We start from the raw sequence: 27949 nt of genomic DNA on the forward strand, positions 1-27949 counted from the left end.
GGAGCAGTGTGAAAGTAGTCTAAAGCCTCGTACACACGATCGAATTGTTGGCCAACAGAGTGTCAAAACTTGTCTTGCATACAAACGGTACAAAATTGTCAGCTAACAAACACGAACGTGGTGACTTACTACGTGGAATTTCAGCTCTTGAGTGCCACTCTTTGGGCACCTTCCGCTAATGTCGTGTTCGGTGAGCATTGATTCCGGGCATGCATGTTTGTACTTTGAACTTTTGTGTGACAGACTTGTGTACATGATACATAAATCTGACAACAGAGCGCTGTCCAAAGAAAATTTTCCTAGCCTGCCATCCAACATTTGTTGGCAGAAAGTTGGACAACAATTGTCTGAAGAAGCTTACTAACGGTGACGGTCGGATTTTAGGCAGTCTGTCATCACACAATTCCCTGCCAAAAATCCAATCGTGTGTACGAGGCTTAAAGTGGTTGTATAGTCAATTTTTTTACTTTTACCTACAGGAAAGCCTATAATAAGGCTTACCTGTAGGTAAAAAAAATATTCCCTCTCAATGCGCCGCTGACTGCAGTGGCGCATGCACACAGGGGATTCTCGGCTGGAAGCCTGGCAGATGCCGGACCCTGCCGGGAACAATATCACGGCTCCGGCCACTCACAGCACCAGAGCCGCGATACCCGGAAGAGCTGCGATACCAGCTCCCTCGGCGTGGATCGGGCCAGATGTCAGGGCCTCGTTCTATGGTAAGTATTTCATAATGAGCTAGTATGCGATGCATACTAGCTCATTATGCCTTTTCCTTTGCAGGTCAGGAAGAAAAAAAAAAAACTTCTGCGCCTATACATCCGCTTTAAGTGTATAATTCATGCAGTGCCAGAAGTATAGTGTTGGCTGTATTATCTGGCGGATACAAATTTAATGAATGAAACTAGAGGGCCGAACTGAACATTTAACACATTACATAGGAGAACTTTTTTCATCCATGTGACATTTTTTTTTATACATTTTTTTTTATAGGTTTTTGTGGCTGGAGTTTTGCTTTAAGTTATGGAATTTCTCTACTCTTGCCTGTAGCTGACATGGTGTTCCTGTATTTGGTATCTGCTTTTTTTTCTCAGTATGACATTCTTCTATTCTTCCTATGTTATGCTTATGTGTCATACAATAATACATAAATAATAAATACAATAAATATTTACAGTAATTATAATCCTGACTTTTTTGATTTCAGGTGCTAAAATTACATAAAAACTAAGTATACTCAACTTTAATAAAGTCTAAAAATTAGAGCTAATGAAAACCTGCTAAAGTTAATCTTGTGGCAAGTATGTGGATGTTTAACAATCCTGAACAATACAAAGATTATCTTTCCAAACTAACGACCAGGCAAGTTGAAACCTGCTTCTGTGGTGGCAGTAGACCAAGCTAATTGTGTTTTGATGTGCTGGATATTGACTGACATTGCAGTAATATATATTGATAGCCTTTTCATGGTGTTTACATAACTGTATTTATACTCATCTTACCATGGCATTGCTTATGCATTCCTCTCCATTGCCATACATATATCATCACATGAAATCCTGCCTCTCACCTTCCCAAAGAGCTCCCTTTCACACTGTCTTCAAAGTAATAGCTCACTACAGATGGTGCTGCCACATGCAATGCAATCTGGTTAGCAAGCAGGCAGTACATAGCGCTTCAGGAGAAGGGAATTCGCACAGAGGTATCTTGATGGACAGTATAAACTCTGAATCACTGTCAGATGGCAGGAGGGAGCTTTCCTACAAATGATCTGCTACTTGTGAAGATGTCCTGACTTCCTCTACTGGTTCTCCATATTCTACTGGACAAGGAATACATTTTCAGCCTGGTGGTAATTTTCACTTCATTTTCTCACAGTTGCTTAATATTTTGAAAATTCAATTTCATTTTCATCATATTGGTGGCTTACGTCAAAGTGTATGCAAGGGCAATTTGTGTTTGGAGTGATGAGGAATTAAAACCCCTGTGTGTTTTTTTATTTTTTATTTTTTTTAATGTGCTCTCCAAGGAAATTCACTCTTTCTACTTGCCCCAGTTACCACTGTCTTATGCACTGAAAGTAAAGCCTTGTACACACAATCAGATTTTCGGAAGAACGTTCATCTGTTTTTTGTTGCATGCCAGTCTCATGTCGAAAATGAAGAGGTTACTCTCCATACGAAAAAATCTCATACGAGAGAATTCAACTTCAGAAGTGACATAATGTGTTCAATAGTTTTGTATTTATTATTTTGTTTCTGAGTATGCGTAGTCTTGCTCTTATTATTTTTTTTGGACAAAAACTGTACTAATTAACCACTTCAGCCCCGGAAGATTTTACCCCCTTCCTGACCAGGCCATTTTTTTGCGATATGGCATTGGGTCAATTTAACTGACAATTGACACTGTACCCAAACAAAATTGATGTCCTTTCCCCCCACAAACAGAGCTTTCTTTTGGTGGTATTTGATCACTTCTGCGGTTTTTATTTTTTGCGCTATAAAAAGAAGAGTGACAATTTTGAAAAAAACACTATCCTTTACTTTTTGCTATAATAAATATCCCAAATTAAAAAAATATATATTTTTTTCCCTCAGTTTGGGCCGATATGTATTCTTCTACACATAAAAATCTCAATAAGCGTATATAGATTGATTTGTGCAAAAGTTATAGCGTCTACAAAATAGGGGATAGATTTATGGCATTTTTATAACTTTTTTTTTTTTTTTACTAGTATTGGCGGTGATCAGCGATTTTTATCGGGACTGCGATATTGCGCTGGACAAATCGGATACCTTTTGACACATTTTTGGGACCAGTGACATTTTATACAGCAATCAGTGCTATAAAAATGCACTGATTACTGTATAAATGTCACTGGCAGGGAAGGGGCTAACAATAGGGGGCGATCAAGGGGTTACCTGTGTTCCCTAGGTGTGTTCTAACTGCGGGGGGTGGGACTGACTAGGGGAGGAGACCAATCGGTGTTTCTACTTTAGTAGGAACACACCATCTGTCTCCTTTACCCTGACAGAGCCGAGATGTGTGTGTTTACACATACACAGATCCCACCTCTCGCTCTGTCATGAGTGATCGTGGGTGCCCGGCTGTCAGGACACTTGCACTGGTTCTGGGGACACGCAGCAGGTGGCATCTTAAAGAGCAGGGGAGCCGTCCTGCCGCAGTATAACTGCAGCGGCTGGTCGGGAATCAGTTAAACGAAAATCAGATATTGAGTTCACGTACGATAAAAGCTGGATGTGCAGACTATAAAAATTTTATCGGACGAAAAATCAGAATCGGCTGTCGAAATTAAATTGATTGGACATGATCTGGAAAGGCACACAACCTTACATAAAAAGCTTCACCGCTGACAATGCATACTGTATCAGAACAAGTATACACTATCATACCTCCCAACTGCCCCTGATTTCGAGAGACTGTCCCTGATTTGGAGCAATGTCCCTCATTCCTCCTCATTTGTCCCTCGTTTTGGTCTGATCTATATAGTTGTAAAATGCACTTTTTATCTTTCAAAAAGTGTTTCCCAGGGCTAAACCTTTCATCCAATTTCAAAATTGCTGAATGTGTATATTTTTAAAAGCCAATATAAAGAAATAGTAGTGGTAAATAAAGCACTTGTGGATTTCATTAACTTTTTTTGGGGGTTAATTCTCCTTTAACCACTTCCCGCCAGCCGTATGCAAAATGATGGCTGGGAAGTGGTTCTGTTATCCTGACTGGGCGTCATATGATATCCAGCAGGATAACATGCCAGCGTGTGCCCGTGGAGGCACGCAGCGTGGCAATCTCGAGTTCGGCGTGTCAGTCTGACACCCCGCATCTTCGATCGTGACGCACATGATCAGCTGTGACCAATCACAGCTGATCATTGTGTGAACCAGGAAGTGCCGGTAAAAGGCATTCCTCGGTTCGCGCTAACAGGGAGATCCAATCGGTGGCTCTCCCTGTCGGGGGGGGGGGGGTCTGTGCTGATAATCAACACATTGATTATCAGTATAGCCCCCTCAAATGTTCTAATCACCTGCCAACCAGTGCCCAGCATTGAAAAACAATAAAATCTGCCAGTACCCACCACAGTGCCAATCACTGCCCAGCAGTAACACCTGTCAGTACTTATCAGTACCTCATCATCAGTGCTGCCAATCAGTGCCACCTGTCAGTGCCCATCACAGCCGCCTGCCAGTGCCCATCAGTGCCACCTGTCAGTGCACATCACTGCTGCCTGTCAGTGCCCATCACTGCCGCCTGCAGGTGCCCATCGCAGCCGCCTGTCTGTGCCCATCACTGCTGCCTGCCAGTGCTCATCAGTGCCACCTGTCAGTGCCCATCATTGCTACATATCTGTGCAACCTATTGATGCCCATCAATTCTACATATCAGTGCCTCCATCAGTGCCACTTCATCAATGAAACTCATCAGTGCCACCTCATCGGTGCCTGTCAGTGAAGGGCAAAACAATATTTTATGACAGAAAAAAAAAATGTTTTCAAAAATGTTGGTCTTTTTTTAGTTTGCTTAGCAAAAAATAAAAATCACAGAGATGATCAAATACCACCAAAAGAAAGCTCTATTTGTGGGAAGAAAATGATAAAAATGTACTTTGAGTACAGTGTTGCATGACCGCGCAATTGTCATTCAAAGTGTGACAGCTAAAAATTGTCCTGGGCAGGAAGGGCGTAAGTGCCTTGAAGTGGTTAAGGGGGTGTGGCAGGGGGCGTGTCCTATGCCCACATACATTTGCTAGTAGGTGTCCCTCATTCCTATCTTAAAATGTTGGGAGGTATGCACTATAAATACAATGGAAAAAATACTAATACTAGCTGTAGTTCAATGTCTGTTTAGAATATTGTTGGCTTGCACAGTGTTAACGCTAAGACCCCTTTCACACCAAGGCGTTTTGCAGGCGCTATAGCGTTAGAAATAGCGCCTGCAATCCACCCTAAAAAAGTTGCACCATTGTCTGTAGTGTGAAAGCCAGAGGGCTTTCACACTACAGCGGCGCGCTGGCAGGACGTCAGGGAAAAGTCCTGCCAGCAGCTTCTTTGGAGCGGTGAAGGAGCCGTGTGTTTACCGCTCCTCCACCGCTGCTCCCCTTTGAAATCAATGGGGCAGCGCTGTAATACGCTGGCAAAACGCCGCTATTGCGGTGTATTGCTGGTGGTTTTAACCCTTTCTCGGCCGCTAGTGGGGGGGTAAAAGCGCCCCGCTAGTGGCCGCAATGCGCCGCAAATCCGGCGTTAAAAACGCCACTAAAAATTGCAACGTTTTACCGCCGACGCTATGGGCGGTGTGGTGTGAAAGGGGTCTAAATGAGTAAATATTTAAAGTAGCTTACCTATTAAGATGTAAAAGCAATGCTGTGCAACTATCAGATTTTCCTATTTGTAAACACACTCTTCAATCTGCTAAAAGGTGAAGTTGAAATGAATTTCTGCATACCACAGTTCAGTATTTCATTATACCCAGACTTGTCAAAATACAGCAATCCTTTAACCACTTGCCGACCAGCCACCGCAGTTGCCCTGCGGCAAGATGGCACAGGTGGGCAAACCAATGTTATGTTACTTCGCTTCCCCCTGTTTCCACTAGGGGTGCATGCCCGCTGCTCACCCCCGGAGCCAAATCGAGTGCTGGCGGTCACGATTACCGCCAGGCTCCCGCGATCGCTGCTGTCACACGGAGAACCGGATCTGTGTGTGTAAACACACAGTTTCCAGTTCTCTGAGGGGAGAAGAGACAGATCGTCTGTTCATACAGAGTATGAATAGCGATCTGTCATCTCCTCTACACAGTCCCCCTCCCCCCTTCAGTTAGAACACACACTAGGTAACACAACCCCTTGATCGCCCCCTAGTGTTAACCCCTTCCCTGCCAGTGAAATTTTTTACAGTAATCAATGCATTTTTATAGCACTGATCTCTGTATAAATGTTAATAGTCCCAAAAATGGGTCAAAATTGTCCAATGTGACCGCCATGATGTCATAGTCCTCATAAATCGCCGCCATTACCAGTAAAAAAAAAAAAAATTATAATAAAAATGGCACAAAACTATCCCCTATTTTGGAGACGCTAAAAATTTTGCACAAACCAATCAATATACACTTATTGTGATTATTTTATTTTTTTACCAAAAATATGTAGAAGAATACATCTCAGCCTAAACTGAGGAAAAAAATTTTTTATATATATATTTTTATGGGATATTTATTATAGCAAAAAGTTAAAAATATTGCGTTTTTTTTTCAAAATTTTCGCTCTTTTTTTGTTTATAGCGCAAAAAATAAAAACCGCAGAGGTGATCAAATACCACCAAAAGAAAGCTCTATTTGTGGGAGAAAAAGGACATCAATTTTGTTTGGGTGCAACGTTGCACAACCACACAATTGTCAGCTAAATTGACGCAGTGCAGAATCCCAATAAGTGCTCTGGTCAGGAAGGGGGTAAAATCTTCCGGGGCTGAAATGCTTAAAAAAAATAATAATAATTTTTTACAGTAGCGCACTTGTGAGAATTTCTATTATAAAAGTTAACATTGTTATAAATCCTGGTAGGATACAATAGTACTTTTGAAAAAGACCCATTTTGAGTATACTGTATGTTGGCAGGGAGAGGGTATATAAACTGCCATTCTAACCTCCACTGAGTACTTTAGAAAGAATTTGGTGTTATATTATTATTGGTGTGGTTTTTCTCCTGATTGGTTATGCTGAAGTTGAGCACTGTGCAGAAAAAAATGTGCTGACATAGTATTCAGGATGTCAGGCTTCACTTAAAATAGCAGTTGAATTACAGGGAAAAACATTCCAATTGCTTCATGCCACAATGATTATCGCTATGTGGCGTAAAAAACTCTGCATGCTGTCAGAGTGGGTCAGAGGCTAGCTAACATGATCTAACCCATGGGAAACCTTTCATGATAGAAGTATGAGGCTGCCATAGCTGATCTCCTGGTACAATTGCTACTTTCCTGGCTGTTTTGATTCCTTAGGATTGAAGTTAATTTAAAGCAAACTAGTGCTTTGTCCATGCAGGGCAAAACAGGTTCAATTTAATGTTTTTCCTTTGCTCCCCTGTTTCTTCAATTGGACACCAGGAGTGAAGAAAAAAAATGGTATTTCCAGGTATGAAAAAGCATGTGACTTAGACCTCATACACACTATTAGATTTTCTGAAGATTTTTATCTTCAGATTTACCAAAACTATATAATAGGAGGTCAAACCTTAAGAGTTTAAATTTGTATGCAATCAGGCAGGCTCTTGCACTACATGGTTTTGGTAAATCTGAAGACAAAAATCTGCAGAAAATATAATGGTTTGTATGGGCTTAACTCCCTTCATCCCATGTCTTGGTGCTTGGTCCATCATTGTCATATAGGGGCAGAGACAATCCACAATCCTAATTAAGCACATTCTGTAGTGACTCTGAATCCACACAAGGTTTCCTTTCCTTGCTTCCCTCAGCAGGCAAAGGTAAGTATATCTTGCTGGAAGCATTGGTATTAAAGTGAACCCATTTAACAAGGGGGGCCCCCAGATACCAGCCCCCCACCCTATGTGAATGTGTATGGGGTACATTTTACCCCTATCCATTCACCTAAAAAAAGTGTCAAAAATAAAACGCATTACACAGGTTTTTAAAGTAATTTATTAAGGCAGCTCAGTAGTCACTTCCAATATCTTCTCCCCTCTCCGGCTCTTCTGTGTCCTCTGCTGACGTCTTCTGCCTCTGTCAGTTCTTCTCCCCTCTCCGGTTCTTCTCCCTCTGTTTGCTGTCTTCGGCCAGGCCTCCTCTGCTGTCTTTACACTCTTTTGGCCGGTCTTCTCCTTCTGTTCTTCTTCCGATGTTGACTAGACGCTCTCTCCCACTCTAATGCCAGGTGCACGGTGTGCCACTACTTATATTGGCATTGGGCAGGGTCACCGGAGGCACGCCTCTTATGATGTCACTGCCCATCAAGTAAGGGGCGGTGACGCCATAAGGGGTGGGCCTCCGGATGACATCACACTGTGAGCCCGCCCCATGCCAATATAAGTAGTGGCACACCGCGCATCCGGCATTAGAGCTGGAGAGATTGTCGAGTCAACATCTGAAGAAGAACAGAGGGAGAAGACCGGGCAAAAAACAGCAGAGTAGACCCGGCAGAAGACAGCGGACAGAGGGAGAAGAACCGGAGAGGGAAGAAGAACCGACAGAGGCAGAAGACGTCAATGGAGGACACAGAAGAGGCCTGAGAGAATAGCTCGGAAGAGACTACGGAGCTTCCTTAATACATTACTTTAAAAACTTGTGTAATGTGCTGTATTTTTGACACTTTTTTAGGTGAATGGGTATGGGTAAAACCATGAATCAGACCGAGACAGAAGTACAATTAAATCACACTTGTTTATTAATAAAAATAAAATAGAGTAAGCATATTCAAAGCATAGCCAGAGTCCAGTAACCGGATCGAGTAGTCAGCCAGTCCAGAGTTCAATAACCAGATCGGGTAATCAGCCAGGCCAGAAGTCAGGGATCCAAGTGGAGCAACAGCAAGCAGGATAAGGAGCCAGAAGGGATGTCAGCAATCCAGTCTTTAAACAGAACCGCAGGAGATGGTTTCTTGTGATGTGACCAAGACGAAGGCAGATATGAAGTGAGCTGGACAGCTTTAAGTAGGCAGGTCAGACGAGCTGGATAAGGAACATCTGGTAACTGTGGAGAGAGATGAGAGCTGGCAATTAGCCGACAGCTGAGCAGCCAGCCCAGAGAAGGAATAGCTAAGCCCATACAACCCCATACTCATTCAAAATGTAAAAGGATATTCTTGATGTTAATTAGGGGGCTCACAATGTGAAATGGGGCTCCTGATGCTAAGAATGGAGCTCCTGTAAAGGGGGGACTCCTGGTGTGACATGGGGGTGCTGTTGCATATAAATCTGACTTCCTGATAAATTTAATTTTAGTTTTAATTATAATATAAAATAATGGATGGGGGGGGGGGCCTTTTGGTGGGCGTGTTTTTGTTTTCTCCCCTGTACATACCGCCCACTGTCATATCCTCCACACTCCTCTCCTGTACATACCACCCACTGTCATACCCTCCACATTCCTCTCCTGTACATACCACCCACTGTCATACCCTCCACACTCCTCTTCTGTACATACCACCCACTGTCATACCCTCCACACTCCTCTCCTGTACATACCGCCCTCTGTCATACCCACCAGAGGAGGAGTGTGGAGGGTATAACAGGGGGCGATGTGTAGAGGGTATGACAGAGGGCGGTATGTACAGAAAAGGAGTGTGGAGGGTATGACAGCAGCCATTTTTAAACCTTGGGGGCACATAATCTCTTATTGTCCGTGGGCCCCATGAGTTGTCAGTCTGCCCCTGGCCAGCACTGTGACAAAGTCCGGCCTCCTAGACCAACTCCTGTAATAGACAGAACACTGATCCAATACAGTAAAATTGAATCAGTGTGATGTGTATCATAGGAGCCATGAGCTGGTCTAGGAGGCGGAACTTTAAATCCAAGCTGTGTGACAGTAGGAGATCGTTGCCACTCTGTTTGATCCAGGGGCACGGGCAGGCTGCATTTGATGGGCACTGGCAGGCTGCATTTGATGGGCACTGGCAGGCTGCATTTGATGGGTACTGATGAGGCTGCAATTGGTGGACACTGATAGGCTGCATTTGATGCATTGATTGGTATCATTTCCACAGTCTCTGACCATCTCTTGTATCATGTCTGCAGTCTCTGACAATCTCGTGTTGATACAAGTACATATCTGTAGTCTCTGACCATCTCCTGTAGTATGTCTGCAGTATGTCTGGGGGCTCTAACAGACTCTCTAACAGAAGCCCTTTCTGTGTCCATTAGAGAGACCCCCTCCAGTTCCCATTAGAATACTCTCTTCCTGTATTTTGTTTATTGTTAAGAGGTCATGGGAGGATCCCGGGGTAACAAAGACTCTTTAGGGGAGCATTTCTGTGTTTTGCGTTGTTGCCATATAAATGTTTGTAAAGGGGAGGCCTTTGTAATATGATCACGCCCATGTGGGGGCCCCAGAAATATATCTGCACCCAGGAGCCTGTGACCCTAGGATCGGCCCGGTAATTACCCCCTCCTGCCAACCGCCTCCTGGCCCTTTAGGCGTTATAAATGCCGGGAGGTAGACATTCTGGTCATGTAACTGCTGTGGTTGGCTTTCACAGCGGTCACATGATCGGAAAGCTTCTGATCGGAAATAGGCATTGGGAGCTTTCTGGTTCCTGCCGGTAACTGTGGTGGGAGCACGCACGGCATTAAAGCCCACCTGCCGAGTCATATATGTGTACGGCCTGCAGGAACAGGTTAAGTCAGAACTCTTAGCCCTTGTACACACGGTTGGAGATTCCGACAACCAAATCCGTCGGATTTTGTCTGACGGATTTTGTCCGAAACTGTTGCATACACACGGTCGGACAAAGTTGTCGGAAAATCCGACGTGATGACCTTATTTCGTTACGACGGGACTACGTTCACGCTAGTAGCCAATAACTTTGGTGTAGGAATTTGATCTGAGCATGCGTGGCACTTTGTCCGATCCGAATTCTCTACACATGATCGGAGTATGTCCGATCGGAGCATTTTGTCGGAAAATATTTCCGGCAAGTTGGAAAAGTTGGTCCGACGGATATTCCGACGGAAACAGTCCGATGCAGACCACACACAGTCGGAATATCCGACAAAACGCTCCGATCGGACACATTCCGATGGAATCTCCGACCGTGTGTACAAGGGCTTAATCTGCATTCTTCCTACAGGTTAGTGAGGCAGAAAGTACTGAACCTATGTGAAAAACGTGGCATCCAGGAAACAAGACTTTCCAGAAGTCAGCAATGCCAACACTGTCATTATCACAGTCTTATTTTGACTTTATAGCAAAACACAGAAATTATGTGCAATATGTAGTAAGGAAAAAAAAATTACTTTCACAATTTTAACATAACAGAAATCTAGTTACTATGTATTACTTAAAGTGCTTACAAATTTGTGATGAATTATGGCAGCTTACAAGCAGGTTGCGCTCCTAGGCACTACCTTTTCTTGAAGGCCCAGCAGCACTTGCAGGGAGATTTTTGTTGCAGTAGAGGAAAAATTGATCTGGCACCTTATGGGGCTCATTTATGCTTTATACATCTATTCAAGGATACAGAGGTTGATTTACAAAAACTGGCTGTGCACGGTAGCCAGTCAGCTTCTAACTTCACCTTGTTCAATTAAGCTTTGACAAAAAACCTGGTAGCTAAAGGCCCTTTCACTCGGGCTTGTCCGTTTTACGGACTTTGCTTGCTCAGCGGGGGATTGATCCGCTGATCCCCTCTGAACAGGGATGGGCCTGTTAGAGTCCCGCTGTCCTCTATGGAGAGATCGAATGAAAATGGATCGCCTGTCTATCATCTGATCTACCAGACGGATGGAGAATAGGGTCACCATTCGTCTGGATTTGGCAGACAGGATCGGATCAGATAGCAGCGGGTGTCAGCGGACATTTCACTATTGAGATCCGCTGTCCAATATGGGTGAATGGCGTGTCTGATCGGGTCCGTCTGAAAAACTGACAGGTTTACCTGACCCATGTGAAAGGGCCGTTACCGATTTCTGTGCAGAGCTGCACCAGTTTTGATAAACTTTTGGTGACTTTACTTTGTAAACAGTTTCTTTCGATATGGAGACCTCCCTTATATTTGTCTTTTGTCTATATAAATTGCATTGTGTAATTTGGCCAGTACTCTTTGGACTGATTGCTTTCATTTTTTGTTTTATTGTAGTTTGATATGGGATGGACAAGGAAGAGAAGAACAAATATGTGTCCCAGCTACAGGAGGTCTTCACCAGCTGTGACACAACAGGCACGGGTTATCTGGACAAAGATGAGTTGACAGATCTATGTCACAAGCTCCATCTGGATTCACAGCTCCCTTTACTGCTGCAGACACTACTGGGGAATGATCACTTTGCCAGGGTAATATTTTATGATTAAGCCTAGGTTCACATTGATGCGATTTGACATGTCAAATCACATGCCAAATCAGCGGCTATTGCCGGCACCGTCAGAAGCTTTGCAGCACCACACCGATTCCCAAAAGTAGTTTCTGTACTACTTTTGGTGACTTCAGGTGCGATTTCAATAAACATCTGTGCAGGAACCCGCACAGATTTCTCTGAAATCACCCCGGAAGTCGGACTGACATGCGGGTACGAAATCATTCAGCTGAACTCAAATGCTTTCATTCCCGCAGCAGTGGGAACCTAGGCTAAAGGAGAATTCTGCTCTAAACTAAAATTATTCTATGATTTATAATTCCATGACTATTCAGATCTCTAAGGCTGGGTTCACACCATTGCGAACTGGATACGGGTTGTCCGCATCCAATTCGCAATAGCACGAGATTTTGACTGGCTCTCTATAAAATTCGGGCTGAAATCGGACCTGCAACGGTGAACCAGGATGCACCGGACCCCTGCTGTGAGACAGATGTGGTGATGGTGTGAACCCAGCCTTAATCAAACCCCAAACTAAACAATCAGAATAGTTTTGCTGTCAAATTGGCTCTGCTTTTAAGTGGACCTAAAGTGCCATTATATTTTTCAGTGAGTAGCATTAATGGCCTTGGTCAGGATGATCAGTGTTCAAGCACATCTATTGGCTGGCTTTGATTTGAGCAGCTCCGTTTAACAGTGACTCCAAGGAGTTTGTGTTTAAAAAAAATGCCATTTCTCCAGTGAATGTGTATGTTCTGTGCAAATTGGGCTAAAACAAATGTTCTTTCATTTTTTTTAAAAAAACATAAGGATGGGCTGTATATCATTAGCCCACATTTGCATGTATGCACAAACATTCTTCTAGCTTTAGCGATAACTATTTAAATACATCATAACAATACAAATAAATATCAAAAACCTGAAATTAATGAAGAATGGTCCACATCCACGTTTTTCTTCATTCATAACAGTAATGCAGTCTTTATTAGTGTCGTGCTATATTTCTTTAAATAGGTACAAATTTTCTGTGTTGTGCTCCCCGCCAGTGATCCCACATCTGTGAATTCCAGTGATCCCAACATCTGTGAACTCTTAATTATGTATCATGCATTATAGTCATGCACACTTTGTGTAAATATCTTGGTGTTTGCTGGAATTTGTATTCCTCCTCTGTGGCTGTATCCTGGTTCAAATAGTGATGTATCATAGGCATGTGTGTTTCTCAAATGGTGCATATATGAAGGCCACAATAGAGGGACTTTACATTGCGTTATTCAATTTATTAAATAAAATTCTTAAAACTGATTGCAGAAACACGTGGATGTGGATTATTCATCATTAAATTGATTGTAAAGTGTTGGTTTTTTTTTTTTTTCAATAAAAATAACAAACATGCTATACTTACCTGCTCTGTTGCAGTGGATTTGCGCAGAGCAGCCAAGATCCTCCTCTTCTTGGGTGCTTCTGGCCCTTTCTTGTTGAATGTCCCCACAGCAAGCAGCTTGCTATGGGGGCACCCAAGCCGAGCTGCAGCTCTGTGTCCATTCAGACCCGGAGCTGCGGATGGGCCCAGCCCTTTCTCTGTTGATTGGCCAACTTAATTTAATTGACAGTTGTGGGAGCCAATTGCGCCCCTGCTATGTCTCAGCCAATCAGGAGGGAGAGTCCAGCACAACCGAGACACTCGTGGACATCGTTGGACAGAGATGGGGCTCCAGTAAGTATTAGGGGGGCTGAGGAGAGCTGCTGCACACAGAAGGCTTTTTATCTTAATGCATAGAATGCATTAAGATAAAAAAAAACCTTCTGCCTTTACAACCTCTTTAATTTCATGTTTTTGATATATACCGTATTTGCCGGCGTATAAGACGACTGGGCGTATAAGACGACCCCCTATTTTTCAAGTGAAAACAGGTTTTGGGCAATACTCGTGGTATAAGACTACCCCCCTTCTGAGGCAACACCATTTTAAAAAAAACATTAGAACGATTAAAAAATACAAAGCAAGAATGCTAACTACTCATCCGCCTTGCTGTGTTATGTCATAAAGTAAATCAAACAATAATAGCACAAACAGATCTATTGAATGCCACAACACTGGAAAGTAGAATTTTTCACTAACCAAACCTATACCACTCTTGGGTTATATTCTATGGGAATTGTCTACCAAAATGCATTTAAAACCCCCCCCTGTCATATGTCCCAGATTTACCTGTCCCTCTTGGGTGCCTGGGACCTCAAAGGCAAACAGCAGGATGTATAGTAGTAGGAGATCAGTGAATGGATTTACCCAGGGAAGTATTGTGAGCGGTGCATTATTTTAATGAATACAACTCCTGCTTGGATTGGCAGAGGCTATAGCATCGTCAGCCCTTGTCTCTCTCTCTCTCTTAATAGAATACATCGCTCGCTGGGATTGGCTCAACGGCGTATACTGTTTGTAGCTGCAGCCACATACAGTATTAGCAGACATTTGGGGGCTGACATCCATCGGGCAGCATTGTATACCTGTATACCCGGCGTATAAGACGACCCCCGATTTTTGGGCATTTTTTTTAAGTGTAAAAGGTAGTCTTATACGCCAGCAAATACAGTATATTGTTATGATGTATTTGACTGGGCAGCGCCTAAATCGTGATCAATTAGTGAGAGCTTGTGTGCATTCCTTTTTCCTTTCTGTTATATAGGCCGTCAAATAGTGCTAAAGGGATGCGTCTGAGGGATGCATATCCTTTTTAACTAGATGTATCAAGTTACTCCTATCACCTTTAGTTCTTGTTTTCAGAAGAGTGACTTTTGTCCTACCCAGACCTCAGCCCTCCAATCATTTCTGTTGCAAATCCTGGACATCTAAGCAAGCCAACTCTGGCATTAGACCCTCACAATGAAGAGGCACTTCAATGTGTGCAAGTGGGGGATGTCTGCAGGCCTTTTTGGCCACCTGGATTCAGGATAATATATGTTTTCCTCTGCTACGGATTTTCCTTTGACACTTTGCAGGATCGAGATGGGGGGGCATTCTGGTGATCTTTTTGGGCACCAAACTGGCCCAGAAGGACTTGTTACTTGGGCATTCTAAGACTGCTTGGAGGTACTCCATGGGCACTACCAGATCGACCAGACCCACTGTCTCAAGGCCCAGTCTACTATTCTGCTTAATGGTCGCTGATAGCCTAGCTGTTGAAATTCAAATCCTGAGAGACTCTGACTCAGTTATTCCTACTCTTCTTATAACTAGGAAATCAACCTTTCAAAAGGCCTATCTGCACTCTTGAAAGGTTTACTTCTCATGGTGTAAGACATAGAAGTTTCACCCTAAATGGTACTCCACGGGTTGTATCCCGTCCTTTTTACAATCTGGGCTGGAGCAACATTTGGCCTTAAGAATCCTGAAGGGAAAGTCTTGGCATTGGCCATCCACTTTCAGAGATACTGTCCACTCATTCTATGGTTCCTTTGTTCAGAGTGTGGTTCATGTACTCTAGCTCCCCCCTATTTGTAAACCTGCTGGGCTTTTCAGATTTGCAAGGACAGAACCTAGTCCCCTGTTTACATATATGTGACATTTTATCAGATGGATGCTACTAAGGCCCCTGCATATGCTGGATTCAACTGCGAGTGGGCCTGTTGGCTTTCTTTGCTGTGTTGCCCAGCCCTCAGTTGTAATGCTTAGGTACAGTACATTTCATGGTCAAGATTTAGAGAAGCTTGTTTCCTTTACTATACAATTAAGAAATAATGATTTTTTTACTTGCCTAAAATCCTTTTTTTTTTGGGGGTTTTGACTCTGATGATAATGTTCCCTATAGTTGTTTAATACACACACATTTTATATATATATGTTTTGCCAACCAAAGGATTTGTATTTCTGTGCAGCCAATCTTCTGATTCATACTCCTTTACCACATTGCACAGCCATGTGACACTTGCTTATTAATTGATTCTTCTTCATAGTTTGATTTAGCTTCCTGGGTAACCTCTCTTCCTCTTGCACCCTCATTGGACAGTGAATGCGCATCATCACCACTGTCCAGTGAACATGGAGCCAAGTCAGGAAACTGATGGTAAACAGGGAAGTAACAGAGTGATCTTCCTATCTAGTCAAGTTGTGTGCCTTAAGGAATGGCTGTCCAAAATGACTAATCACTTGGCAGGTAAAACTGTAAAGCTATATGTATTTCAATCATGCATCTTTTTGCCTGGAGTTGCAGTTTAAGGGCCCATTCACACCACATCCTGCTGCAAGGGGACGTTGGTACTAATTATAGGGGGCTTATTTACGAAAGGCAAATCCAGTTTGCACTGCAAGTGCACTTGAAAGTGCAGTCGCTCTTAATCTAAGGGATAGATCTGAAATGAGTGGAAGCTCTGCTGATTTTATCATCCAATCATGTGCAAGCTAAAATGCTGCTATTTATTTTCCTTACATGTCCCCCTCAGATCTACAGCGACTTTACTTCCAAGTGCACTTTCAAGTGCACTTGCAGTGCAAAGTGGATTTCCCTTTAGTAAATAACCCCCATAGTCTAGGGCAGTGATGGCGAACCTTGGCACCCCAGATGTTTTGGAACTACATTTCCCATGATGCTCCACTACACTGCAGAGTGCCAGAGCATCATGGGAAATGTAGTTCCAAAACATCTGGGGTGCCAAGGTTAGCCATCACTGGTCTAGGGAAAGGTCTGGTCTATGTAGCACCGTAGACACAGGACTTCTTCTTTCTATAATGGTTTACCACAAGATAAACTGTGCCTTGAAAAAGTATTCACACCCCTTGACATTTTTCACATTTTGTCATGTATGTTACAACCAAAAATGTAAATTAATTTTATTGGGATTTTATGTGATCGACCAACACAAAGTGGACATAATTGTGAAGTGGAAATAAAAAGATAAATGGTTTTCAACATTTTTTTTTTATAAATAAAACATCTGAAAAGTGTGACATACGTTTGTATCCAGCCTCCTTTACTTTGATACTCCCTAACTAAAATCTAGTGGAACCAATTGCCTTCAAAAGTCACCTAATTAGTAGAGTCCACCTGTGTGTAATTTAATCTCAGTATAAATACAGCTGTTCTTTGAAGCCCTCAGGTTTGTTAGAGAACCTTTAGTGAACAAACGGCATCATGAAGGACAAGGAACACACCAGACAGGTGAGAGATAAAGTTGTGGAGAAGTTTAAAGTAGGGTTAGGTTATGAAAAAATATCCCAAGCTTTTAACATTTCAGGGATTCAATCCATCATCCGAAAATGGAAAAAGTATGGCACAACTTCAAACCTACCAAGACATGGCCATCCACCTAAACTGGCATAGTAACTCTGGAGTAGCTGCAGAGATCCAAAGCTCAGATGGGAGAATCTGTCCACAGGACAACTATTATGCCCCATACACACGGATTTTCCAATGGAAAATGCGCAATCGGATCATGTTGTCATGTTGAAAATCCGATCCTCTGTGGGCTCCATCAGACTTTTTTACGCCAGATTTTCTGACACACAAATGAGAGCAGGATCTAAAATTTTCCGACAACAAAATCCGATCTTTTAAATTCCGATCGTGTGTAGGCAATTCCGACGGACAAAGTGCCACGCATGCTCAGAATAAACTAAGAGATGAAAGCTGTTGGCTACTGGCCTCTTTATAGTCCCGTCGTACGTGTTATAAGTCACCGCATTCTGAACGATCAGATTTTCCGACAACTTTGTACGACCATGTGTATGCAAGACAAGTTTGAGCCAACATCCGTTGGAAAAAATCCAATGGATTTTCTTGTAGGAATGTCCGACCGTGTGTACAGGGCATTAGTCATGCATTCCACAAATCTTGCCTTTATGGAAGAGTGGCAAGAAGAAAGCTATTGTTGAAAGAAAGCCATAAGAACTCCAGTTTCCAGTTTGCGAGAAGCCATGTAAGGGACACCGCTAACATGTGAAAGAAGGTGCTCTGGTCAGATGAGACCAACATAGAACTTTTTGGACTAAAAGCAAAATGCTGTGTGTGGCAGAAAACTAACACTGCACATCACCCTGGACACACCAGGGATAGGGAAGCTGGTCAGAGTTGATGGGAAGATCGATGGACCCAAATATAGGGCAATCTTAGAAGAAAACCTGTTAGAGTCTGCAAAAGACTCGAGACTGGGGCAGAGGTTCACCTTCCAGCAGGACAACGACCATAAACATACAACCAGAGCTACAATGGAATGGTTTAGATGAGGGGTAGGCAACCTTAAATAGGTAGAGATCTACCCAAACAACATGGGAGAAGTCATAGATCACCGGACACAGTGTCACCTCCTCACACCTAATTTAAACCTCCAATTGCTGTACTACCATGTTATAATCACGAGCAATGCACAGCAATCATGGGTTTAACATATCGCCTCCCTACCACCCGTCAAACACACTTGGATCATTTTTCCAGGGGAGCAGGAGTGCAAGCTGCACTTGTGAATGAGCCCTACGTTGCATTTAGCCCTTAATGCTCGTTCACATTGGGAGTGCAAAAACCCTGAGGTTGAGTCATGGTTTTACTGCCCCCAATTTTTACTCCCTTTTGCTGCTGAGGCAGCAGCCAAAAGATGTACATGTGCCGTAATAGGAATTAAACCTCCCTGTTGCTTTTGGTGGGTGCTACCGCCTGCCAATCATGCCCCATTTGAATAAATGGGGCCACTCTGAAAGTACCCCACAACTGCATGCTTCTGCAGGGTTCAAGGGGGTTAAAGCAGGTGGTAAGAAAGCAACACAATACTGCCTTCATTAACCCCTTGTTTGCGGTGCTTCACAAGGTTGCAGGGCATTTGCAGAGTGGTCTCATTCACTTAAATGGGTTAAGCTTGGAAGATGCTACCAGTGGGTTTTTCTTTGGGGGGCGGCAAACAACCCCCCCGGCGGCACAACACTACCCCCCCTCCCCTCAGTCTGCCAGTCAGTCCGGCACTTACCCCATCTAGGTGTTGGATTACAGGAAATGGCTCCAGTGTCCTTAGCGAGGCGGACTGGGAGCAGCGCCTCCGGGTTCCTCAGGGTGGCTGGCGGCAGGCTGGAGGCAGCAGTTCCGGTGCCCTGAGCATGGCAGGTGGCTTGCAGCGGGCTGGGAGCAGGGGCTCCAGTGTCCTCAGCTTGGTGGGTGGCTGGCGGTAGGCTGAGAGCAGCGGCTCCATTGTCCTCAGCGTGGTGGGTGTCTGGCGGCGGACTGGGAGTAGTGGCTCCGGTGTCCTCAGCGTGGCAGTCAGTGGGCTGGGAGCAACGGCTCTGGTGTCCCCAGCATGGTGTGCTGGGAGCAGCGGCTCCAGTGTCCTCAGCGTGGTGGACTGGGAGCAGCAGCTCCGGTGTCCTCAGCGGGGTGGGTGGCTGGTGGCAGGCTGGGAGCAGCGGCTCCAGTGTCCTTTCCTCCACGACTGGTCCTCTCTCTTCCTCCTCCTCCTAGGCATCCAATAGGATCACCTGACATTTTGGCCAATCTGGAAACCTTTCTGATTGGCAGGGAGGACATATTGTGTAAAGTGTGAAAATAGCGAATATTCATTCTCCATCGTTGCAAAACTGGGTGGGCTCGGAGCGCAGTGCTCTTCGCCCCAAGCCCACCCTCTTTTGAGGCCTATTACCCTCTGGCCCTAATCGTATACTTCAAAAAACACCCCCCCCCCATTGGAATCCATGCATCCGGCGTCCTATATGTAGATGAGGGTGCCGGACGCATGTGTGTGCCCTCTGTGGACAGGCTGCCACTGGGTGCTACACCTACAGCTGCGGCTGTGACATTTGTACATTTGTACACCCCTGACCACTGCAGCTAAAGGGGATGATAAAATACATCCTAATTAATGAGTTTTACCACCCCCAAACTGCAAATGTTACTGTTCTGAGTCCCCTATAAGGCTGCTTTCATACTGATGTGCTGCAGTTTACCTGCATTGCAGGTGCAGTGCAGTGCATCTGCAACTTTCCTGGGTTTACTGCACTTTTCCATAGACCTCTATTAAATCCTACAGGTGTGGTGCACTTTCTGAAAGCGCACCAAAACTCCTGCATTCAGAAAGTGCACCAAGTCCGCAGGATATAATAGAAGTCTATGGCTAAAAGCAGCCATTATGCAGGAAAGCTGCAGGTACACTGCACTGCATGGATGGTGTGGGTAAACCGCAGTGCATCAGTGTGAACACAACCCTATAACTATACTATGTCCAGTGTATTGCTTCACACTGACCTGAAGAGCTCTTCTTTCCTGCTGCTGGCACCATTCTGGGGACCGCTAGCCAGGATAAGAGGTGGAGTGCATTTGGATTAACTCTGAATGGGACAGGAGCCAGCACTACAGAGGAGGCATCAGTTCAGGCAGCACTTGCTCCCCTACAACTGCTCTAACTCTACAGATAGTCCTTCTGTTTTGCACTCTGTTTGATGCTCTGGGATCGCAGGTCAGCAAGCCCAGGCCACGATCTACCAGTCACCTGTCCAAGATCTACTGGTAGATCACGACCTACTGGTTGCTGACCCCAGGTTTAGATCAAAGCATATTCATGTGTTAGGATGGCCCAGTCAAAGCCCAGACCTAAATCCAATTGAGAATCTGTGGCAAGACTTTAAAATTGCTATTCACAGATGCTCTCCATACAATCTGACAGAGCTTGAGCTATTTTGCAAAGAAGAATGGGCAAAAATTTCACTCTCTGGATGCACAAAGCTACCCAAAGACATGCAGCTGTAATTGCAACAAAAGGTGGTTCTACAAAGTATGGAAATTCACCCCACACTTTTCAGATATTTATTTGTAAAAAATTTTGAAACCCATTTATCATTTTCCTTCCACTTTACTATTATGTGCCACTTTGTGTTGGCCTATCAAAGTCCCAATAAAATACATTTACGTTTTTGGTTGTAACATGACAAAATGTGGAAAATGTCAAGGGGTATGAATACTTTTTCAAGGCACTGTACATATTGGGGCTTTCCTCAGAAGCTGCAGACACATGTGGAGGCATTGCAGCATTAGACCTGAAGTTTCTATTTTCCTGCATTTCTAGGTTAATTTTGAGGAGTTTAAAGAAGGATTTGTGGCTGTCCTTTCATCAACTATTGACATCAGCATATCCGAGGATGATGATGAGAGCAGTTATTTGGAGCCAGGTAAGGCTTGTATGATCATTGTAGTTTGTAATTTTAGGTAGGTGTGCACGTTTCTTATTTTGTGAAGTATTTATTACTTAGTCATTCCAGATGAGGTAAAACCAAAGTTTGTGAAAGGTACCAAGAAATATGGCCGTCGCACCCGACCTGAGCGTGAAGCTGCAGAAAATGAGGCCAACAAGCATGTGCAAGAGACTCATCAAGGCAAGAATAAGAAGAAAAGCTCCCTGAGAAGGTCCTCTTCACTGGAGAGTGTGGAGGTAGGAATGATTCACCACAGGAAAATGCTGAACTCCAAACTTTTGCAATAACAACTCGCTGACATTGGTTTTAAGACCTTTAGCATGCCTCAGTGTTTCAAGAGCGTGTTGATATATCTGAATTTGAATGTATTAATTACTTCATCTAATGCTTAAAACGGATGCTTAAAAGCAGCGCTTATAGTTTTTAAAAATGTGTTTTAAGGATTTGTTCATCTTGGGGGTGCTGATCTGCAACATCTTTGCAACCACATCCTGTTTACATGCATATTTTGCAGTGGCTGCTGCAGGTAATGTTTTGCTCAGCACTGGCTTTTCAATAGTGATAACAGTGGACCATGCCTTTCACAATGTGCGTCGGCACAGCCACTTGTAGTATCCATAAGAAGCACAATGAAAAGTTTACAATGCAGGAGCCAATTGGGAGACAGTTGTCATTCCATAAGAGGAAGTGCCTTAACAAGAAACTTCATGTTAGGACTACCAGGTATTATTGTAATGAAAGCTGCAGGTTTAAAATGTTTGACATTGATTTTACTATTACAATGACATGGCAAAACTTAAAATATTTTGGTGATTGGCTTTAGATCTACTTTAAAAAAAATAGCTTACCTGTAAAATACTTTTCTTTAAAGTACATCAAAGGACACAGCGCACCATAGCTGTTACTATGTGGGTTATAGGCCACCTTCAGGCGATGGACACTGGCACACCCTAAGACAGGAAGTCCACTCCCTATATAACCACTCTCACTACTGGGAGTACCTCAGTTTTTGTAGCAAAGCAATACACGCGTATACCAGAAAGAAGGGAGGGACCTCTGTGTCCTGTGATGTACTTCAAAGAAAAGGATTTTATAGGTAAGCTGTTTTAAAAATCCTATTTTCTTATTGTACATCACGGGACACAATGCCATAGTAGTTACTAGGTGGGATGTCCCATAGCAATGCCAAATGAAGGGAGGTAGACACAACAAAAGTAGGGCACCCTGAGCCCAGAGGACTTATACTGCTGCCTGCAGCACACTGCGCCCAAAGGTGATATCCTCATGACCTTTTACATCTTCTTGATAGAATCTGGTAAATGTATGGACTGAAGACCAAGTTGCGGCCTTGCAGATTTGAGCCATGGAGGCTTGGGGATGCACTGCCCAGGCCGGTTTCCCTGCATTAACCAGAGTAGACAACCTACGCTTCTTCAGAATGTGGGTCTCAATAGCCAAACTGTTAAATTTAGCATTTGTAAAGTAGGATGGAATACCGGACCTTGCGGCAGAATATCTGGCCATGTCGGTAGGGTCCATGGGTCCCCTACCGCCATCTTTACAATCTCTGCTTACCAAGATCTCCTGGGCCACAAGAATCACTGACTCCCCTTCCTGCTTGATCCTGTGAAGTTGTGGACGCAGGCAGAATAGGAGGGAATGCATAAAATCAGTGAGAACCGATTCCACAGGAAGAGCAAGGCATCTGTTCCGCATGCTAGGGGATCCTTTGCTCTTGACACAGATTTGTCAATTTCTTTGTTGAAAATGGATGCAAACAGATCTACGTCTGGGATCCCCCATCTGTGACATATTGACAGGAAGATATCGGGGTGAAGAAACCATTCTCCCGGGAACAACTGCTGGTGACTCAAGTAGTCCGCCTGCCAATATTCTATTCCTATAGGCAAAACCCATTGTTTTCTACCCAAGATAGGATATGATTCACCTCTCTCTGGGCTGCACAACTTCTTGTACCCCCTTGGTGATTGATATAGGCCATTTCTGGGACACTGTCTGATTGAATCCTGGCAGGACAGTTCCGTGAACTGTTCAGGCCCTCAGGACCAAATGCTATCCCTGAATTTCTAGAATGTTAATAGGAAAGGCCATTTCTGATCTGGGCTACTTCTCTTGGACAGTTGCCTCTTTCAGGACTGCTCCCCAGCCCAAAAAAAGGTTGGCATATGTTGTTACCACTTCCAAGGTAACTGAAGGATTTTCCCCTTTGCAGATTTTTGGTTATTAACCATAAACTGAGGCTCCGGCTCACCTTTGGAGTCACATTGGGAAATCTAGAGCTTGAACCCTTTTGTTCCAAACCGATAGGATACTGTTTTGCAGCAGTCTCGAATGAAACTAAGCTTAAGGAATGGCCTCGAATGAAGCCACCATCTTTCCCAACAACCTCATGCAAAGCTGAAAAGAAGAATTCATCTTGCTTCAACCACCTGAATCAGTTCCTTTATGGCGCTGATCTTACCTAGGGCAAGAATACCCTTTTCTGGGTGTATCTATGATCAGACCCAAGTATTTTAGCCTTCATGGTTTTAAGAAAGTTTTCTTCTAGGTTGAGAATCCAACCTAGGTATTCCAGGTAGTTGAATGTGGTGACCAACTGGTCTATCAAGAACAGATCGTCTAGGTAAACTATAATCATTATACCTTGGGCCCTTAATCTGGCTAGAGGAGGGGCCAGAACCTTTGTAAACACTGAAGGTGCAGTAGCTAGACCAAAAAGCAGAGCTACACACTGAAAATTAACATTTCTTGTTTAAACACATTTTTTATTCTTAAACAAATGCATTTGACATAAAGGCGAAATACACATAACATCAACAGTCATAATCGACTTTGGTACATAGTCTCGGAAAACTGAACATTGTATCTGGAACATACAGTAATTTCTGAGAGATATATATAATTTCAAACATACGGGAAATATAGTACAGTATTCATAACATCACCAATGTTGTAAAATTAAACAAGAAAGTTTAACTGACCATTAGTCCCTCCAAACCAAACCCAGAAAGGCGACATATGATTGTTATAGTAAAGGAGTATTTCTAGTCTGTACTTATATGGGAGACAGGTAGTGCATATCTCCCTACACTCACCCCTACAGGGATCACACTGTGAGGGTAAGGAGACATGAAGTAGGATCACACACCTAAAATAGCCCTGTCAGCTATACGTGCCTCCTCCGAGTCAGCTCGATAACGTGATGCTTCCTCAGTTAAAGCCTATGAGTAGTTACTAAGTCATATCGTTCTAAAGCTCTGTAAGAGTATTAGGATATAGGGGGATCAGGGAAGGTAAAGGGGTGAGGAAAAAGGGGTAAAGGGATAAGATAGGGCAGGGGATGGTTGCGTTATCCAGAACGGGTACCATGTGTATACAGGAGAAGTTACCGTTATCGGAAAATTAGAACAGTCAATTTACCAGCTATATTCCTATGTTTTCACTTATGTGCAGTTAGAATCCCAGGTCAGGCTACACTTCTCCCAGCAGTGTCTTGCATTCTGTGGACGCACGAAAATGAATCCAGCAGGCCCATACTATATTAAATTTTGGCGTGGTATCATTAAGTTGGTGAACAAGTTCTTCCATTTCCATCGTCCGCCCTACCCGACGGATCCAGTCTCCTACCGTGGGGGGCGTACTTGATTTCCAGCGAACGGGCAAACACATCTTTGCTGCGTTCACAAGGTGCAAGACAAGAGATTTCCTATACTGTTTCTGTGGTATCGAGGCGTGATGAAGTAAATATTGTGCGGGTGTATATTCCAAGGTGTAGGTCGTTATTTTAGAGATTAGTTGGTGTATGGCTGACCAATACGGCTGTATTGCGGGGCAATCCCACCAAACATGTAATAATGTCCCTTCCATAGTGCTACATCTCCAGCAAGAGGGCGAAGTGTTAGGGTAAAATTTATGCAATAAGTCAGGTGTTCTGTACCACCTGGAGTACAGTTTATACCCGTTCTCCTGGACCGCTACATTTCGTGAGCCCTTGTGGATATGTAGCAAAATGTTTTCCCACTCTTCTCGTGTGAGTTCTAAGTTCAGCTCCTCTACCCATCTAATATTGGCAGGGTCATTGAAGCTGTTAGCAGCTGGGAAGAGGAGCGTGTAGAGCTCAGAGATTAAATGCCTTTGTGGTTCCTGTCTGTTGCATAGGTCCTCGAAACTCGTAAGTTCTCTATGCCATTGTGACTTGAGAGGTGTACTGGACAAGAAGTGTTTGATCTGGAGGTAATTAAAAAAGGGAATGTTTCTGTCCGGAAATTTTTCGGGGAGGGAGTGAAAGGGGATTAAGTTTCCTTTATCATAGAAAGATCTGGCTCTCAATATGTCTTGAAAATTAACATTTCTACCTTGAAAAGTAGATATTACTGGTTAGTGAGGAGGTATGCATCTTTGATGCAAATTGCCGCCAGAAGTTCTCCTCCTTGTAGGATGGAGACAACTGATTGGATTGACTCAATGCGAAAAAAGGGTGGTTATATTCGGGAATCGAATTTGATTTTTGAGATCCAGAATGTCCATTTGGTTTTGGCACCGTGAAAAAAGGTTTAAACAAAACCTCAACCTCTGCTCTTACATGGGGACCACCATGATCACTTTTTGCCAAAAGATGGTCCAATGGATCCTTAGGAACATTTGATCTGAGAAAATGAGGAGACTGGAACTTTTGGAACTCCAGTTTGTACCCTGGAGCTATTGAGGAAGTCCCCCATCGGTCAACACTCTTCCTGCCAGATCCTTCAGAACTGCAGAAGTATTCCCATACTCGAGCGAGCGGGGGCACCTCCACATAAGGAGGCTTTAGTATTTTGTAGGTTTCCTCCCCCAAGATCTCTTTTGTCCCTGGGGTTGACCCTGAGGATTACCTTTTGAACATGATGGCGGAGGCCGTCGTGACTGCCTGGAGGCTGATGCCCCTGCCACTGGAGAAGGACCTTGTTAAAATGAAATATGTTTACTCCTTTTCTTAAATGGCAAAGGGGTACTTTCCACTAGAATTTCTTTGGCTGTATTGCCCAAATTATCCCCAAACAGCCGTTTCACCGCAAAAAAGGAAGACTAGCCTGGAGCTTCTTGCATGACGCTTAGCGAAGGGCGCAAGGCCTGAAGGATAGAATCTCTCATAGCAACTATTGTAAACAAAAAGCTGCTAGTAGCTTGCCAGATCCCCGGCCTACTGAACAGAATAACCTTGAGCACCTGTTTAAACAGATCTCTCAATGATTAACCAATTACTGTCAGCACAGGCTGAGACACTCAATCTACCAGAGAAAAAAAGTGTTGTGTTTTATTTTTTTTTGATAGGAATTCCAACTTTTTATCCTTTTATTCAGAGGATATAGCAGCAGTAATTGCTGGTATGCCCCACCTTTAGTGATTTTGTTCCTCCATAGGATAAAGTGTAAAAAAAACATTTTAGGAGGGAAAAAAATGCTTATCTGGGTGATCCACTCAGATACAAAAAGCTTTTCCAGCAATGAATGGACAGGAAAGGCATGCGCAGCTTGGGGAGGCTTTAGCAAACTCAAACACTCAGTTAAGAGTACATAAATGTGTAGTGGACCATTCAGCAAGAAATTGCACCATCAATCTTACAGATTGTGAAGCTCCCCCCCCCCCCCCCCGCATTTAACACCTCAGAAAAGGAGTCATCAGCCTCACCTCGGTCCCCTGAGGGAAATCTTCTCCCGCCCCCAGTTCCTCAGTTTGAGGGTCCTGGGTAATGGAAGAGAACCTGTCGCATTTTGATCCACACTGGGATGCGATTAAAGCCGCTAACCTTTTTTTTCCAATCCTATCATCCTTTTGAATCCTATTCAAAAGAGTGGGGGGGTTGATGTTGAGGAGGAGACGTGTAACAAGCCGCCGTGCAGGGGCGGTAAAAAAACAGAGCAGCATCGCCAATCATTTTTGGCTTCCTCCTTGCAGGAAAAGGAGGAGAGCTTTGTCCTGATGGGGGGGTGTTTCGTGGATGAAATCCCTCCCCCTTACTGGGGGTCTGAGCTGCTCGCCGGAGGGAAGCCTGCTGCTTCTGTGACAAGCGTGAAGTTTGAGGAAAGCGTGACAAGGTATGTAATCTATACGGCCCCCAGTGGTGACTCTTATCTATGACAACATTGACTTTTTAAAAGGAGACATTTAATAAGAAAATTTAAAAAAATTCCTTAGAAACCTCCACTCACCTTTTCTGTGATAAAAACCAATAGACCCAATCTTCACCTTTCACGGTGGGCTCTGTTACAAAACCTTCAGGAACCGGACATCCTTGGGGAACCCACACTCCTGGACCTGTAAAACACCCCGCCAGAAAAAAACGTTATGGCTGATAAAAAACAAGAAACCATAAGATTTTTCTGAAAGGCAGCATCCAGTGCCTAGGCAACAAATTAAATCACCGAAAGAACAATTCCAGGGGAAAAATAAAAAATTCCCCACGAATGGGTTAACTGCTCGTTTTTGTCTAGGGTTGAGGAAAGCGGCGATATCAGACAATCTTTTAAGTGTCCCACCCCTCCTGCCCCCCTGCACGCTAGCGATCTTGTGAACGGACTGTTCCTGACATCATCACGTCCATAGACTGGCTCTGGACATGAGGACGGCAGGAACAGTCCACCTCTGGACGTGGGGGAGTGCTGTCTTCTGAAGAATCAGGTAAGTATAGCCTTTCTTTGCGCCCCTGGACAATACAAGCACTTAACTTTTTAAATTAACATTTTTCCCCATGCTTC

General features: G+C 43.8%; 1 protein-coding gene across 6 annotated transcripts in view; it reads left to right on the plus strand.

The window, feature by feature from the left end:
• The window catches only part of NINL (ninein like), a 248261-nt gene that overhangs the window by 58361 nt on the left and 161951 nt on the right, over positions 1 to 27949 (plus strand). For 4 of the 6 annotated variants that reach the window (XM_077486175.1, XM_077486181.1, XM_077486177.1 and 1 more), the window contains exons 2-4: positions 11821 to 12014; positions 21068 to 21170; positions 21252 to 21430. In XM_077486175.1, coding sequence (XP_077342301.1) covers positions 11832 to 12014; positions 21068 to 21170; positions 21252 to 21430 — 465 coding nt within the window. In that variant the 5' untranslated portion in view covers positions 11821 to 11831. Of the gene's footprint in view, positions 1 to 1585; positions 1853 to 11820; positions 12015 to 21067; positions 21171 to 21251; positions 21431 to 27949 lie in introns of those variants that run through there. The other 2 variants (XM_077486176.1, XM_077486178.1) reach the window with 2 other exon arrangements.

Source organism: Lithobates pipiens, unplaced genomic scaffold (assembly GCF_037356315.1).
Source record: "Lithobates pipiens isolate NorthernLeopardFrog02 unplaced genomic scaffold, aLitPip1_a1.2 Scaffold_18, whole genome shotgun sequence".
In the NCBI taxonomy this organism is placed as follows: Eukaryota; Metazoa; Chordata; class Amphibia; order Anura; family Ranidae; genus Lithobates; species Lithobates pipiens.